An 18,886-nucleotide genomic window follows, 5' to 3' on the forward strand; every position below is an offset into this window, starting at 1 on the left:
ACAAAGACAAAAACATATGTAACTAAGAGGAAAATTTAGTCCTTAGCACCTGAAGCACCACTTTGATTTACATTTAACATGAGGAGTAGACTTTTCTACCCAGAAGCAGATCCAAACAGGTGACAGGCCTCTTCCCCCCCCCCCCCCCCCTTTTTTTTTTGATATTTTTCCTTTTAAAATTTTTCTTTCTTGCTTTCACTAAAAAATGTTTCCATAAAAAAAAAAAAAAAAAAAAAAAAAGAGAGAGAGAGAGAGAGAGAGATTTGAATTTGTCTTTATTTAAGAACAAGGAAAACACAGAATCATAAAGGGTGAACAGCTGCTATAGTAAGAACTGATGTAAGATTCAGAATACTAACATATACAATGTTTTTCTTTTACTTTTTTATTATTTTTATTTTTATCCTTTAGGGGAAGAAATTTCATCCAGATTTTTCAGTTTCTTAAGATGCATTAGTCTTTCTTTACTAGAGAATGAGAACTTTACTGTGAAAGACTGAAAAGTTTCTTTTTTTTTTTTCTTTTTGAGATGTATATAGTATATTTTGCTTGGATAGTGGCCTTGGCTGAATAAAATGTCAGTCTCAGCCTGCAAACCAAACATTTCCTTCACTTCTATAATTAGCAGTACAAAAAGGAGTTAATTAGAAAAACCTATGTACACCTACAGTAACTTAGAATAGGTGAGACATTTTTGTTCTCAGAACTGCTACTTGCCCTGGGAAATGAAAATTACATGATTTTGGAATACAGTTCTCTCAGTTCTAACAACCCTTTTCTCTGCATTTTTCAACCCTTTCTTTGCATTTAAGAGTTAAGAGATCATGCCTAAATTGCTAATGTGTATATCCAGCATAATCCCCGGAGCCTTCAAATAGGGCATGGCTTCAATAATGAATCAGCAGGCTTCTAATTGATTATACATGTATACAAAATCAATCATTAAAGAAAATGGTATCAAAGCATTCAAATGTCAAAGGCAGATGAAAAATTCCTAAAACAACCTGTAGGAAGACAGCCTGGATCTAGTTCTCTTGTTAACACATTGTTTAACAGAAGGAAACAACTACTATGAACCATGGATTTCTGTGAGGTGGTGTTAACATTTTACCGAGAGAAGTGATTCTGCAACATTAACACAATAGGTAGTAAGACTCAAAGACTGAGCAATCTGAAAGGTGAGGCTATACCTATCTCTTAATACTGCACGCACAGGCAGATAACTACAAGAACCTTAAGCTTTGACTGATCACTACCTAGCACATAGAGATAGGCAGAAACAAAGCATGTCCTGAAAAAAATATGCCTCATTTAGACCCCATGGGAGTTGACATGCTCTGAAAATATAGGAAAAATGCAGAAATTTAGGAAGTGTCTCATTGTTAGGAACTCCCTTTTGTAGAAGCAGATGAAGATAGAAGTCTCCAGTAGTGATATCAGCAAATACAATGGATTTTTGTACTGAATTCAGAACAGAATTATGGTTATCTGTGCCAGGGAAGCTTTAGGTTAGATATTAGGAGAGATTTCTTTCTGGCATTGGAATGGGCTGCCCAGGGGAGTGGTTTTGTCACCATCCCTGGGGGTCTTCAAGGAATGTTTAGATGTGGTGTTTAATAGCATGGTTTAGTGGTGGACGTGTTCAGTAGTAGATTAAAGGTTGGACTAGATGATCTTGGAAGTGTTTTCCAACATGATTGATTCTATGATTCTTTGTACTGAATGTTAATTGTACTAAAACTATTCAGGTAGCTGAAAACACCATGCAGTGGACCTGGGCACAACTATTTATGACTCTACCAAATCACCCTAAAGACATGAAATACAAAATGCAACCTAATCAGTTCTTTGTGAAAAGCAGGCAACTTGACTTTGGGGGTGTTGCATGCAAAAGAAATTGCAAATCCATCTGCCAGTTTGAACTACCCACAAGCAGTTATAGGAATCCTCACCAAAGGAGGAACAGCTTCCAGCCAGGTTTTTAAGTCTACTATCATACTAACACCCACACAGTGGATGGTAAAAGTTACAACAAAATTTACACAATCCACCCCTATGACTGTGACAATGTGATTTGTGAGACCACCTGTACACAATTACAATTAAGCTTTAATGAATTCCTTATCATATGGGATATCAAAGATGACCTATGGCTGTGAGTTACAGGGCTGGGGCTTACTGGAAGATATAAAATTAAGATGGACTTTCAGACACAGTAGGACAGATGTTTAAAAAGGCTGTAAAACTGGTGTCGGCTGATTTCCAGTCAAACAGATGGAAAATGGCGCTTGGACTAATGAACAACTACAGCAATCAGGGTGAGGCGTAGGGGGTGATATACTAGGAAACATGCAAAGTCCGCACCCCAAACAGCTCTTGATTTTTCTAACTGAGATATGGAAATAAACTGGAACACAAACCCTTTCAAAAGAGTGGCCCCAACAGCCACTGGAAAGTTTGTGAAACCAAGCCAAGTGAGTTGGGGAATCGCTCTAGGACCATGGATAATGTGGAGGGGAATGCTACCCTCTTATGAGACAGTGAGACAATCCTGAAAACACACCTCATTAATCAATGCATTACCCAACAAACTCCAAAACAAGGGGCCCGCTACAACTCACACAAAATGAGCAGCTGTTTTAATTGTTCTGGTACTCTTTTATCCAAGAAAATCTCACTGTAGGAATTCATCTACAAACAAACTTGGGCAGAAAGTCACGTTACTCCCTTATGCAAAACTGGGACATAATTCAACAGCAGATATAAAGTACAGACCAAATACAATGGGAAGGCATACTCCTCACTACATGAACTGAGGCTCCACTGAGCTGTTAAGAACTTGTAGCTACTGTCTCAGGAGGATGGGATTGGTGGGATTTCAAGGATTTACTTAGAAAACAACTACCACACCAATCACCTGGACAGCCATAATTACCAATACAATTATCACAGCCTTTGGAGTTTTTTGTCTACCTAAAGCGTTGTGTGCTGATACGGAAATGACAGAGATGGGAAACACAACAGGAACTTATCTGCCAAGACATGCAAGCCCCCCTCATGAACTTAAGGAGCACTTTGCCGCAGCAAAGATGTCAGCTACAGGAACATAGCTCTCCTGGGGGATAAGACAGGTTTCCAGGAGCAAGAAGCACAGGTGGCACAGTCCTCTCTGTTTCTGTTTCTAAGGGTGGAAACGTTAGGGTGTGTGACAAAAGACAGATTTTAACAAACACAAATAATCTGAGCCCCCTGTCCTGGCTACTCCCATGGCTATCATAGACCAACCAGCCCATTAATGGTCCACCTCCACAGGAACGGTCACAGTGTCAGGCAGGGGAACCCCAATGGCCCAGTCAAGAAACAAATACCCAGCTCCTGTCATTGACAAAGAGAAATCCATCAAGCTGAGTCAGTGGAAAAGCTCTCTGGATCACATTTTAAACTGAAAACATTTTTCCCTACAGAGGTATGAAATATACTACGTAATGCTGTACAAGACTCATTATAGCATGCTTATAGGAGGAACCAAGGGCAAGGAAAGGGAGAGCTCAAGGAGGTTCACAGAACAAGAGGAGGAAAGCAGACAGTTACAGGGATAAAAGGAGATGAAAACTCACATGTAAAGAGATTGCTGATACAGTACACTCGTCTGGCCATGCCCAGCACAGTCTGCTGTCTTTGCATTGAACTCAGTGTGTGTTTGCCTGGGTCAGAGAACTCTGTATAAGCAGAGCTCTAAGTGCCAGCATGTGCAGTTGGGACTGCAGGCCATGGGGCCCTGTGTCTGCAGTGCCTGGAGAGGCAGAGGTGTGTGCATATTGTGTGTGTGTGTGTCAGGGAGCAATTGCTAGTGAGTATCAGGCCAGGCTAGCCAGTGGATCAGATTAGATCCTTGGAAGCTTGGTACTGAAGAGGCAGCAAAACTGGGATCATCAGAGAGTCTGCAAGTTGTCTATTGCCACTGAAGATCCTGTTCAGCTACTGAGAAGACCATGAGGTTGGGTGACTGACTAAGAAATGCATTTGCACACGTGTGTTTCTCTGTGACAGCTGGAAATGAGCATATCCAAGGGCCAGATACCAGCTAGGCCGAGTGTATAAGGCCAGTCACTGGAGCAATCCTCACCCCTCAGCGAGGTGGACTGAGGACCAGCAACTGAAGTGAGACTGGAGGCCTGGAGTGCACATTTCCAGCTTCCAGCAACAGGGGAGACCAAGGATCCAGGGCCAGTTCCTGGACAGACTGAATGTATAGGCTGTTTATTTGAGGGATCCGTATTGTATGTATGCATATTTTTCCATTTAACATACCTTCAACCTGATCAGCCAGGAAAGGAAACTGGATAAGGCTGCTGATGATGTCCATACCTGCAAGGGTGCTGCATGTTTCTGCCTGTGCTGGTCTGTGTAGTCAGCTATGTTTGCATGTGTGCTCATCTGTGTTGGGAATACATGCTGAGGCTCACCTCTGGTTCAGCCTGGGTACAAGAAGGAGAGGCAACATTGCTTCTGTCACGCTACCAGATCTGGCAACCCTTGTCATTTTGTTCTGTGGATCTAGTCAGACATTATCTGAAAGGCAGATATAAGACTGCTTTGCACATGTTCTAAGAATTACTAAAATCCTTTCAGATCTGTTCCCAGCCAACTGGAAACAACAAAATTGTTGTTATTATTACCTGTACAATGTGAAGGCATTAGTAGCAAAGGTGCTTGCTGTGAGCTTCTGGGCAGCTCTGAGCTAGCACGCTGAGCTTAGAACTGTCTGCAAAATGCTCTGCAAAATACACCCTGCATTATCAGGCAAAGTGTGCCAACAAACCTGAAGAATGATCCTTTTCTTTAAGAGCTGCTAGTTTGAGGGCAGTAGTTCATCATATGCTTTAAACAGCAAAGTAGCTGAAAGAAACACTCCCACTCTTCTCACCCACACAGCACACTTGCTCTCCTACGTCTCACCCATCTATTTCCCTTCTCCTTGCGTGGTGAACACAGGTGTACTGTGTGGATGTGTAGTGAACAGATCCAGTGAACTGAGACAGATTAAAGCTAAGCTGGCAAAGAACAAGCAACACATCATTCTTTTTAGTGCATATCAGTTTCCCAATTAAGTTCACACTTGTGGCAGCCTGAGGGAAGGGTTGGTAAAGGTGTGGGAATGAATGGCTGACTGAGCAGAACAACAGCTGTTTCTTTCAGGAGCAATGTGGGCTTGTGCAGGTTTAAAGCATATGCAAAACTACAGCCTGGGGTGCTTAGTTCAAGATTTTCCAATAAGGTAAAGTAGAAAATACCAAAAGAAATGATGAGTAGTGCATACACATTAAAAAATGAAACCTAACAGGTTTTCAGTTAAACGCAAAAAAATATATATTAAAACCATAGAAGAATGTGTAAGAGAAGGTAAAAAGACAGTCACAGTCTACTGATGGTGAAACAGAGTTTTGCATAAGAGAACAAGTTCTGGAACAAAATTGCCAGACAGAAATCCCACTTGCAGTCACTGATGGAGGAGCCAGGGTTTGCCAAGAACGAATCCACCAGTAACGAAGTGTAATTCGGAAGAAGTAAACATTACTCCACCACTCTGGGTATTATGGAAAACTTGAAACACTAAGAATTGAAATAAAATGAAAAGCAGGTGTAGCACACAGTGAATGGAGTCCCAGTAGAATATGCTGAATTGCATATCCTGTTGCAAGCTGATAAGCCATCCTCCCTCAGATGAGGAGGAGGCTGTATGGAGGTGAACATAAGCACTGCAGAATCTAACTGCAGCACAAAAAAAGCCTGCCAGCTCTCAAAGAGTGTGTACAGTACTCCCTAAGTGATAAGTAGTAACTTACCACCCATAGTGAAATCTTCCAAGAAACAATAGACAATGCCAGTGCAGAAAGTCTTTAATTATTTATTTGCATCCAAAAAAAAAAAACTAATTATTGAAGTGGGACGTGTATATAATAAGATGGAAAGGGCTATTTTTTCAACTCTATGTTTGTAACTTGCAAATTAAACCACATGAAAGAGACTCTAATGACTGCAAACATGCATTTGGCAAAAAGTCATAAAAAGCAATCCAAAATTAGATTTTGTATACATTAATCTAAAACAAAACAAAGTAAACAAACCCACAACACAAAAAAGCCAACCTACTTTGTCTCAGCTAAAACATGGATTGCCATCACTGATGTATTCACCCAGAACAAGATATTCCCACACCTATTTTCAGTTTAATGGTAAGGGGGGATGTTCTTAGCACCTCCTCAGATTTTTACCTAAGATATCTGAGATATTGCAAAAAAGTATCTCCAAAGGCTACACAAACTGTCACTTAGCAATTCAAAACAAAAGTCTGAGGGAAGGGTCAGAAACATCTTATGTATCAAACAAAAAGCTGGAGACTCAAAAAGTTGCTTCTGCAACTTCTCCCCATATGTCAAAAATAAAGACAAACAAGAAAAAATTCTGCAGTTATGATGAAGGAAAAAATAACCCCTGAGACAACATTGTTTTGTTATTTTTTATTTAATTCAGTTGTCAAAAATGTTAGGGAATAGCCTAAAACTATTATTTCTACTTCTCAGTTATATATTTATATATCTTTAGTGAAACTCAAGTAACTATTATTTGGTCAAGTAACTGTTATGCAGCTCCAGGTGTTTTTTGCTAGGTACAACACAAAGCAAAAATAAAGAAATTTGCACCGAAGTAGAAAAACATCAGAATAATGAGGTAACCACAAGAGTGTCCAACACTCCATGTTCAGCAGCTAAGTTTCCGCAGAGTTTTTGGTGCTTGCAGGTATTTTCTCAAGATATAATACTAGAACATGAAAAGCAAGGACCAAGTCCCCAAAAATTTTCAGAAATCTAAATAACAGGAAATTTAAATAATAGGAAATTTAAAACCTATGAAGAATAATACATAAAAAATAATTAATTAAAAATCTCTCAAATGACATAGGGCCCTGAGAATACTCCTCACAGTTATGTCCATAGTTCCATATTATTATAACTGTCGCTTCAGATGATAAGCACAAATAGAAGTGAAAAAGTTATATAGTACAAGGGAGATGAACACACTGATCTCTTCCTTAGCAGAACAGAGACTCACTCTTCTGAATGTTGCACTGGTAACAATCTGGCAGATGCAAAATTCAAGACTAACCTCTTCTGAGCAAGTTTGTCAATATTTTCAATTGCGTGTTTTTTAAAGCTGGCTTAATATTTTGTTAAGTGCTGCCATGGAAATTCGTGTGTGATATTTTTATGGAATGAATGTCCCAAGAAGAAATTGTAACTCAGTGTTGTGAGCTCTTCTTGGTTATAAGCCTTTCATACCAGGCAACAGAAAGGAAGAAAACTATCCTCAGAAAAGGGAACATGCTGCAGAATCCTGCTTTCCCCAGATGCCCTTACCATGAGGCAAAAAAGTCAAACTCTTTTCTTCCTTTCCTTGCTGTCATACTTCACAAAAGAAATTGACCCAAATTCAGTAGCAAGGTGAACAGTTCTCTCATCTCACCTGAAAAACATAGAACTGTCTGCTGGTGTTATGGGCTGAGAACTCAACACCCCATATCTTCTCCATTTCTGAAATAGTGTGCTCACTGACAGGACTATTATGCAAAATGTGGCTCATGATACCACAATGCAGCAGGTGCTTTCCAAGAAAGCATAAGACCTGTTCAGTCAGGTACCACCACTAAGAAAATGATAAAGATCCAGAGACTGGGTGTTTAGAAGAGACAGGGCCTGGAGCTGCAGGGACTAATTTCAGAGGGTCTAAATTAAAAACTGCTCCCTGGTGTTGTTTCTTTTTAGTTATAAAACGCAACCACTTCTGTTTACATGGCTTAGGTTCTAAGCAACTCAGAAACTGTCTTCTTCCTTTTGCGTTACCATGGTATTGTAGATTAGCTGAGGTTAGTATGTAAGAGAGGAGGCTGGAGATAGTGCATTTCAGCAAAGACACTTGCCTCTGCAGCCCATGTCTCAAACCTGCAGTTAGCAGATTTTCTTTTAGTTTAAACTGTAAAGCTTGCATATTTGCTGATCATACTTTTCTCGGGGAAATATTACCACATGGCTGGAAGCACTACTATGCCTGCCATTCACAAGACTGACCATCATTCAGAACTTCATTTTTGAAGAAGAAATTTTATCATAATATCATAAAAATGGCTTGACAATGGTTTCTTACATTTATTCCTGTGTAAGAGCTTTTGAATACTGATTCATTCATTCAGCAGATCACTTATTTCTTCATTCATACAGCACACTTTGCCTTTGATGGACACTAACTGTAGGAGTTGTTTCCAGTAAAAGGGCATTCTTGAACAAGTTCCAGCTGAACTCAATCACTTGCAAATGATAAAATACTGCGCTGTATGCACAAACTGATAAACACATTTTTTCTGTAACATATCCATGAATTGCAAGTAACATACATCCAATACACTGTTAAATGTATTTTTGTTTAGAGAGTGAGTGAATTTAGGTTTTTAAATTACTAACAATTTGTTTATAATAAAACAGAGGTTAAGATCAATGATCAGGTTTCATACCTAGCTTGGTGAATAGCTTCTACCCATTCATCTCCATCAACTTCATCCTCACAACGGAGCTCCAGTGGCTTCTGCCCTTCATGGCCAAATAGAACAGTAAAGTAATACTGCAAATTAAAACAAGAAAAAACAAAAGTTCAGAAACTCTTTTAAATAAAATGGATACATAAAATTTCAAAAAAGAATCTGACTTTTTAAATTCAGTGCACACTATTGCCAGCCTAGGAAAACATGTTTTAAGCCACCAGTCATGAAACACAGATTGAAGATGAAAATAAATCTGTAACATATTCTCCTCTGAATTGATGTAATGGCTTTCATGCAACTTACCATAATTTATTATTCTTAAACTTCCACATACAAGACAACAGAATATAATTCCCTCAGTAGCTTCTACGGTCAAATACAATAGTGGGTGTCAAATACAAGTGGAGTGTCCATAGTTCTTTTTTTCTTGCACTTTTTCAGCTGAGATTTTTCTTAGATGCCATCACAAGGATACCAAATACAGTAATGACACAACTTCATCACAAGAATGTACACTGGGTCTAGATGATTTCTTCACCATTGCAAAAGAACGAGACAAAACTTCTTGTTTCCCACACTCCAAAAACGTTTTTCCCGTCTTTTGAGAAGCCCCAGCCATAATCATCATTGCAACATATATATATATTTTTATATATATATGTTTTTTTTAATGAAAATGTTGTTCATAAAAGAAGCATCATATCTTTGATGGCATTTCTTACATAGAGGACTTCATCTGTGGCATGTTCTGTAGAACGCAGAATTTCAAAGAAGTTTTTGCCATTTTCATAATGTAGTCTTACCTAATAGGGAGGGGAAAACCTCCTGTCATCCACTTTAAAACACATTTCACAAGGTTACTTACAATCAGATAGTAAACAGTATTATTCTGATTTAGGTGAAAACAGGTGAGAAAATGTTCTAACTATACACACACTGGTAATTTCAATAGATGCCTTAAATGCAGCCATTAGCAAGCCAGCTGTTTCACAGGTGGGGGCACCTGTGATGGGCCTGCCCACACACAGCCTGCAGTTTCTAGATTCAGTGTGATTCAGGAGGTCTTGGAGCCAAACATTTCGTCACTAGACTATTCAGTTTTCTTCAATATCTACAATTTTTTAACCTCTCTTCCTTCATCATCACAATTAACAGGGAACTTACTGTAACCACATGGCAGCAATCATTTTCTGGAATCTAACAGCAAATTACACACTCACTCCAGCCAGCAAGTGAGGTATGCAATTTACATTCTCCCACTCCATGAGCCACTGTTTACAGCAGTAAGTAACCTGAAGTGATGTCAACAAACATTCTGCTTTCCTTGTCAAATCCACAGCTCAGCTGGGAAAAAAAAAAAAAAAAAAGGGGGGGGGAAAGAAACAAAAAAAACTCTCCAAGCCAAACAAAGTACTGGGGATCAAGAAAATAAAAACCACCTCAGAATAAAAAAAAGCATTTCCAAGGCAGGAGGAAGCATAAACAAGAAACAGAAGGGATGAAATTTTACCTACAGAGAATTGGCTGCAGATATTGTCAACATTTATAATGAATTCTGTCCCTAAAAAAAAAAAAAAAAGAGTGTTTCAGCCTTTTATTGGCCCCTCCTTAAACATCTGGCAGCCTGCTGTGCAGGCGAAACACACAGGTCAGCTGCACAGTCTGCACACAGCAGGTTCAATACACCCCTGGTGAATTAGATTCACTGGCACCAGCACTGTGTGTGCACCTGTATTTGCATCTAGGTTTGTGCCTGGGGACTTCACATTTACAAAACCCATCTGCCTCTGAGCTTCTGATTTTGTTCCTACGTTTGCTTTCATTTTAGGTAACATGAGTACATATGATGGCATTCCACAAAAAGAAAACTGTTCATCTGTGAATTGTATTATTTACTAAAAACTGTTATATATATACAAAACTTTTTTTCATACAGAAGACCACAAATACTGCAGGATCAGCAGCAGATGATTAAAACAACGGAAGCAAGACAAAATAAGCAGAAATACTCACATTTTAAGAGGCCATGCAAAGAAAGTTCAGGCCCAGACCAGCTGAGTTTTTGAAAGAAAAATACTTGAGTGCACAGCCAAAGTTCAATAAATCATTCAAAGGACAATCTTATTTTTTCTAATTTTTTTCAGTTGCTTAATCCTGCATTTTTCAACAGTAAATCACTTTTCTTTCCATTTTTTTTTTCCATTAAAAGGAAAAAAAAAAAAAAGAGTTCCGTAAGATTGTTCAGATGGTTCATAACAGTGTTAGACAAAAGCTTTTATAATCATGCAGTGCAGCTGAAGTATCAATCCAGCATCAGTATCAATTATCACTTGATTATCCAGAAGTCAACACTATATTAAGCAAAATGCAAGCAAAGTATTATAGCACACCTCTAAAAAGAATCTCTAAGTCACCCCTGAATTTTAACTCCTTTTGAAATAAATGTCATTTATCCAGCAAAGCATCTTACTATAAGAAAATACGATGGCATCCATGATGCTGTCCTGCATATTCAAGTTTATGATGAATGTGAATGGACTTACGTAAATATATCTATTTATACATAGATATATAATTTTAGCACTACCATGCTATCTGATAAACAATTCAGCTTCCACTTCACTGCAATTTATACAGTATAGGTAAAAAACACCTTTCTGTATATACCCTATTAGTTTTCTGAAGTGATGATAGTAAGTATTTATGAACTACAGGGCACATTTACACCAACTATCATCATCATCATTCATCAGGTCTGTTGGACACGCAGGCAGGCACTCATGTTTCAAATTAAGCCCATGGTTTGGTTGGACAATTTTTTATTATTATTATTGCTTCCTCTAAAAGTCCTTAGTCTCACAGAAGATAAAATGAACAATTTGTATTTTGATATAAAACATACATGTTTGTTTCATTTAAAGGTACCTTTTCAGTATTCATATAAGCACGAGAAAAATAAGTCTTCGTGTTAACTGAAAGATCTTTGCCAGAGAACTTCTCCTAAGCTGACACTAGACAAGGACACTACCACTAGAGGAATATTACTGAGTATCACGTCTCTGGCTGTAGTCTACCTAGCACTGCTCCAAGTTCCTTCCTATGGTGAGAAGGGAAGACCACGAAATGAGCTGATCATTACTTCTACTTCAGAGAAATGACCGGAACAAGACTAAAAACATGACAGAAAGTACTTCACCAGAGCATTTCAATGCCACTCATTATTATGCTGAAATCTCAGCAATAATATATATAACTTTGTCCTCATAAAGTTGTCCAGATAATAGCTGTATTCAAAATAAGGCAGCAAAAGGTTACTATGCTTTCTAAAAGGGGAAAAACATGATCTTTTCTGGTAAAAAAAAATTAATAAGAAGAAGGAAAGGAAAGGAAAGGAAAGGAAAGGAAAGGAAAGGAAAGGAAAGGAAAGGAAAGGAAAGGAAAGGAAAGGAAAGGAAAGGAAAGGAAAGGAAAGGAAAGGAAAGGAAAGGAAAGGAAAGGAAAGGAAAGGAAAGGAAAGGAAAGGAAAGGAAAGGAAAGGAAAGGAAAGGAAAGGAAAGGAAAGGAAAGGAAAGGAAAGGAAAGGAAAGGAAAGGAAAGGAAAGGAAAGGAAAGGAAAGGAAAGGAAAAAGAAAAGAAAAGAAAAAAGAAAAAAGAAAATACATGCCTTATAGCCAACACCTCTTTTAGAGCATACTCTGGTAGATTTTCCACCAATACAAACACCCTGAAGACTAAATTTCTCAACAACAGGATGCTGTTTCCCTTGTGACTGATGAGAGCATTTGCTGTTTATGAGGTGAGAGTCACACCAACACGGGCAGCACTCTCCCAATAAGCAGGGATGGTCCCGCAGCTCACTCTTTTCTCTCCACCTCACATGGAATCTGCAAAGGATATCTCTGCTCTGTCCCTTGATAACTCATTGCTGTGCCTATTTCATCTGTTTACTACTTTTTGTCCCCTAGCACTGAGGTAATCCGACATATCTTTTCCATTTGTAAATTAGCAGCGACACTCACAAAAGAAGCAACTATTTGAAGTTACTGAGACACCAGAGGACCAGGAGGAACAAGCACGAATCATCCCATAGTGGTGCTGCCACATGTCACAGACTGAAAAGCTACTTCCACAGGTAATAATGCTGCCTGACATCTCCTATTACAAGCTCCTGCCTTCTGCTCCTTGTAAATTTGACCAGCTTTCAGTGCCTGGATGGAAAAACTCGTACCGTATAAAAGATGCATGTGTCAACAGTGGTTTTGCTATCTTATCCTTTCCTCAGCACAGCATATAAACATTTAAATTATGTTTCAAAGGACTCCAAGGTAACTACCAAATGTAGTACTGTGGGCTTGTAAATGATTGTAGTGGGGTAATAGCTACTTGCCTATGCATTGCTTTTCCCTAAATTTTCCTTATTAAACATAAAACTAATTTTCTTCATAGTACACTAAAAGAAAAAAAAAATAAATAAACATTTTAAAGCTTAAGCATGTTATTTCCTAACATTTCCTAATGTTATTTCCTGATCTGTCAATGACTTAACGTGCAGTTCTGATGTCATCATTCAGGCCAGGACCTTCAGAAGAATTTAAAAAGAAAATTCCAATCATTATATTGAAGAGAATGGCAAGTACAAATGTATACCAAGCACATGTATACCAAGTACAAATGTATACCAACTGTGTACCTTTGTATACCAAGATTGCTACTGAAAATTAAGTCTTAGAATAGATTATAGAATTATCAAGGTTGGAAAAGACCTCCAAGATACCTGGTCCAACCATCCCCCTACCACCAGTCACCCACTATACCATGTCCTTAAGCACCACATCCAGCCTTTCCTTGAACACCCCCAGGGATGGTGATGCCACCACTTCCCTGGGCAACCCGTTCCAATGCCTGTCCACTCTTTCTGAGAAGAAATGTCTCCTAATTTCCAACCTAAACCTCCCCTGGTACAACTTGAGGCCGTTTCCTCTGGTCCTACCACTAGTTACCTGCGAGAAGAGGCCACTCTGCCCCAAGCCAATGAGTTATTGTGGCCAAAGTGCAGTACCCAGCACTTAGCCATGTTGAACCTCATCCCATTGGCCTCTGCCCATCAATCTGGGCACCAGTCTGGGTCCCTCTGCAGGGCCTTCTTACCCTCTGGCATACCGACACTTCCCCCCAACTTCCTGTCATCTGCAGACTTACTGAGGGTGCACTCAACAACTTTGTCTTAACAAAGGCATGTCTTCGACATGAAATAATGAGGAAGCTTAAACATTTGCTGTATCATTGACGCTTACATTCACAACCTGATGTTTATAAGGGCACACTGAAAATCTTTTGAGGGTAAAAGAGATGGGAAAGACAACTAATTAAGATAGAAGGAGACAGGCTAGAAATATTTCTCATTCTTGACTTCCAAGGAAATTTTGAGAGTCTGGAAATCTGTATGCAATCTCAAGCGCTAGGAAATAATTATTGGGCAAAAGAGGACAATCACTGCAGCAATCCATGATTCTCCAGCAATCCTTGAAAGAAAAGCAGAAAACCACTGTCTAAATCAAAGCATCTTGTACTATTCAAGGACATGTTAACTCATGAAGTTTTCAGATGTCTTCTACTGCCCAAGCTCTCAAATATAAAACATCACATGTATTTTATATTTCTTAAATCCTACAGAAAGAGGAGGAAAGGAAAAAGTGTTTTTGGAAGAAGGCAGCATCCCTAAAGTGAATAACAGTGCAGAAGGATGAGGGTGTGGAGGTGAGGAAAATGTTGGGCAGGGGTAAGCAACAATCCCTTCCCATCACTGGATCACAAGGATATTAGGAGTGGGAAGGAAGGGAAATATTTTTCTTTAAATCATGGGAAAGTAAATGCCAGGGCTGGGTTTTGCCCTATCTTGGGATTTGCTGTGCCACTAGCACTGGCCGGAAATGTGTAGCCCATTGTTATTAAATTAACATGAAAACAGACAGGAGGGTGAAAAGTATGACAATTTTTTTTTTTTTAAGTTTCTAGGAAGATCTACAAAGCCAATGCAGTTCATATTTGTATCACACCAATTAGTTAGAAACTATAACAAGAACAGAATTAGTGGATATTAGACTTAATACGATGTTCTTGGGAAAAGTCACTATTTTTATATAAAAAGATGTCATCTCCTCTAAACCCAGCAGAGTTCTCTTAAGGGGTCAACAAGCATTTGGATTGCAAAGATACAGTTTTCAAAATGTTTTTGACAGATTTTAAAGGAACTAAACATCCAGGACTTAAAACAATAATGTCCTTCCATTGATAAAAAGAAGAAAAAAAAATCAAAAGCTAGGAAATAATTTGAATATTGGACCATCTGTCAGTTCTGACAATGGAACAAGGTCATCAAGACAATTCTTCAGAGAATTGCGCTGAGGACTGGAACAACAGATTACAAAGGATGACAAAGTTTGTTAATTATTCAAGATAGTAATGACAAGAACCTATTATGAAGAACTGCAGACTCAACACGCTTGAGTTACTGGACAATAAAATGGCAGATGAAGTTTGTTGCACACAAATGTAAAGTGACACAGATGAGGCAAAACATTCCAGGTTTCACATGTGAAAAGATGGGCTCTGTGCTTGGTACTGCCACTCCGAAGTAAGAACCTGGGATTTTGACAAATAATCCCATGAAAACAACAGTGCATTGCTCAGCAGCTGCCAAAAAAAAAAGCAAATGAGAATGCTAGGGACAATTAGGAAAGAAACATAACAAAGCAGGCAAGACTATTAGGCTATAAAACATCTTGAGTAATGTGAGCACTTATACATGTTTAGTCGTTACAGTTATACTCTGATTGATTTTGATTCTTTAAAGAAATACAGAAGAAATTTGCAAAACTGGTAGTGAGCCACTGCAGTATTTTATCTTATGTGTTTCTTTGTGATGGCACAGTTTTGCTCGAGAAGATTAGGGATTAAGGGTTTTTAAATCATCTTAATGTTACTTCACCATGCCTTGTAGATAGAAATCTGGTACTGAACAGGACAAGAGAGAAAAAACTCTGGAAATAAATAAGAATAAATCTTAAGAATCTGCCAAGCCATAGCAAGAATAAGCCAAGAATAAGAATCTGCCAAGCCACTGGATCAAGAAAAGATGAGAAATTTCTTTGAATGCCATCTCTCACACTGAGGGGATTCAGCGATGAGCTGTAGTATCTATTCCAGTTTTGGGTTAAACACTGGCCAAATACATACTGCAACCCTATAAAGGACAATTAAGTCATTGTGTGGTGGATGAGATGGATTGATGCCTTCTCTCCTTAACTAATACTGGATTTATCAATTTATAAACTTCATTATAAAATCTATTTTGGCATGTGTCAGTTAGTCATGTTCCTGAGCTATCCTGCAAATACTGTCTAAGCCAAAAACAGCACTGAGGTCAATATGCTTAAACATGCAATATTGCACTTAGGGTGGACATACAGAAGTCTATCCCTTTCTATACACCTTTCCAATATTTATTTAAAAATACCATACCCAACTGGTGTGTAAAACAAACATACAAAAAGAATAATATGCAGTGGTCACTGTAGACCATAATTATCCTGCAACCCCATTGACTTGAATCAAAACGATGCCAAATCATAGTGGTTATGGCATTTGTCTTCATGGATGACAGAATCAGACTAATATGGCCCCATCTGCTAAATTTTCAGTGAAGACCATTTGTTCTTCAGTAATAGTTCATCAACAGGGAAAAATTCTGCTGTACAAAAGGAAATTTCAGAAAGTAAAGACTACAGTAACCTATACAACACAGTAAGCACAGCTAAATTATTCACTACTAATAAACAGAACACGGGTACCATCTTCTCAAAATGTATTTGACAGTGTCCAGTGGGAATTTCCTGTCGGAAACGGAGGCTGTTTGCCTGTAAGGCTGTGCATTACCTACCTGCAGGACTTCTTCCTTCTTCTCACTATACTCATTTCTCTACTGCTGCTGTCCCCAGGGTCTTGCACTGAACTGAAATAAAGACTGTAACGAAGGGTTAAACTACTGATTTTGTTGGGAAATCTGTGCATGACACGTCTCCTAAAGGTTTTGGCAACCCACATGGGGACTTGCTCTCTACCACTATGTGTGACTTTGGCAAAGCAATCTACAAAGCACCTCACCTACGTTTTAAGGGACCAGAAAAGCTGCATCCCAATACCAGCATATTCAATAGTAAACATTCACAGCATTCCCAGAGCAGCTGCCTTCCTGCTTATCTTTAGCCTCTCCTCCCACGTCTAAGGCCGTAAGGGGCTGACACTGATATGTCTCTACATCTAACATCTTGGGGTAGCTGTACCCTGAAGATACTTTCTATAAAATAAATTCCTACAAAGTGAAAACTGTTTTCTATACCCAGCAAATATATATATATTTGCTGGGTATATAAATATATATATATATATAATATAATATTATATATATATATATATATATATATAAAAATATAATATAATATAATATAATATAATATAATATAATATAATATAATATATATATAATTTAAAAAAAATCAAATATGCCTAAACCAAGAGACAGGCAAAATTTATTCTCATATCTAATGGTTTGGGTGTTCTTCAGCTCCCCACTATACGCCATGAATCACTTTCCTAGGATTCTTACCTTTTCAAGCACTGGAAAAAGGAGATGTCACTCAGGTCTGCAGATCACACTGATCAATTAAACCTCTACACTTTAGCTAGATTGCCTCTGATCTCTCCCAGTTTTCCATTTCTTTTTAATATATTCCTTATATTCCCTTGCAAAAGGAAAATCACTTGCTTTCCAAGGGTTCCTTTTACTCATATTTTGAGCCATTTTCAGCACACAGACATTCAACACATATGCAGAGAGCTCAGCATATGTGTATGTTGGGACCACGACCTCCTCTGCTACTGCAACACAAACAACAGAAAAGGAGCACAGAAATCCTATCACTCTTACTGACAACCTATTCCATCAGAGGCTGGGAGCACAGCTCCTCAGTTCTCCTCTCTGCCTCCCCCTCTCCTCTATGTCACTAGCTGCTTCCCCTTGGGGCCAAAGAGGAGGAAAATCTTGGTCCTCTCCCAGGCTCTCCTGACTGCCCTCAGACATCTAACAGGAATCAGGATCGCAGCCCAACCTCGCAACTCAGCACACAACAGCTGTATTAGCAGAACACTGTGTTTTTAAAGGTGACAAAGAAAGGACATATGGGAGGAATGGAGAGAAAGAGACAACAATGTACACATGTACAATGCAATCAGCTGACAGTTTTATATAGATTTCAGGAAGTAGACTTTTTTATTTTTATTTTTGTGTCTCATTCCCTCACCATTCTTAGCAAGCCTAACCTTTCTTCATGTACTGACAGCCATTCTCTCCCTGTCCAACAAACACTCTGAGCATCTGTTATCCAACTTTCTTGTCAGAAATCTGATAATGATGCAGAGCTCTTTCACATGAATTCAGCTGTAAATTACCTCAGTCCTTGTTTTGTCCCACAAAATAAATCCTTGTATTTTAATTAGCAGATAAGACTTTAAAGGGCAGAAGGGACATTTATAATCTTCTAGGGAGACCTCTTGGGTAATGCAGACCAGAAAAATCTCACTAGACAGCTCCTGCATCAAACATAGGCTCAACGTGAGCCAGAGAACCTCCCTGATCAATCCAAACATACAAAGTAATGAAAATCTACCTAAGCCTATGTTTATTTGTTCTAGATGTCAAATTACCCTCACTACTAAAATACATGCACCTTAATTTTAAATAATGTGTGAACAGCTAAATAAGGAAATTATATAACAAGACTCAGTTTTGAATATTTTGTCCATGCAAAGAGCACTGCAACAGTGGTGTCTGGGTTTCTCAGCAGACTCACACACACACACAATAATAATAATAAAAAGGCATATACCCAGGTCATACACACAAACAATTTTTATACAGCAAGTAATTTTGAAGTATTAATTACCAAGAAGCAGATTAATTGGCTGGCTTCCTATTTATATTTGGGAGATACACAAACACAGGATTTCTCATTTTTAACGCTCTTTATAGACAGTAACTAAGCTTCCAGTTCCTCTACAAGGTAAGATTTATGGTGCTCATTTTAGACATAAGGACATGTGCAAAGATGTCCAAATATAGATCAGCTGTAAACGAGTTCAACACAAGATTGCTATAAACAGAGCTTCTCTCTCTGAAGTGAGCCAACATACGATCAAGGAATCAAGAATCAGAAGTCAGCACATCCTAGACCTTGT

General features: G+C 38.5%; 1 protein-coding gene across 2 annotated transcripts in view; it reads right to left on the reverse strand.

Moving 5' to 3' along the window:
• The window catches only part of RASGRF2 (Ras protein specific guanine nucleotide releasing factor 2), a 139,235-nt gene that overhangs the window by 85,806 nt on the left and 34,543 nt on the right, over positions 1-18,886 (reverse strand). For both annotated transcript variants that reach the window (XM_082783530.1, XM_082783529.1), the window contains exon 2: positions 8,567-8,673. In XM_082783530.1, coding sequence (XP_082639656.1) covers positions 8,567-8,673 — 107 coding nt within the window. The remainder of the gene's footprint in view (positions 1-8,566; positions 8,674-18,886) is intronic.

The sequence above is a fragment of the Aythya marila genome (genome assembly GCF_965140915.1).
Source record: "Aythya marila genome assembly, chromosome: Z".
Lineage (NCBI taxonomy): Eukaryota > Metazoa > Chordata > Aves > Anseriformes > Anatidae > Aythya > Aythya marila.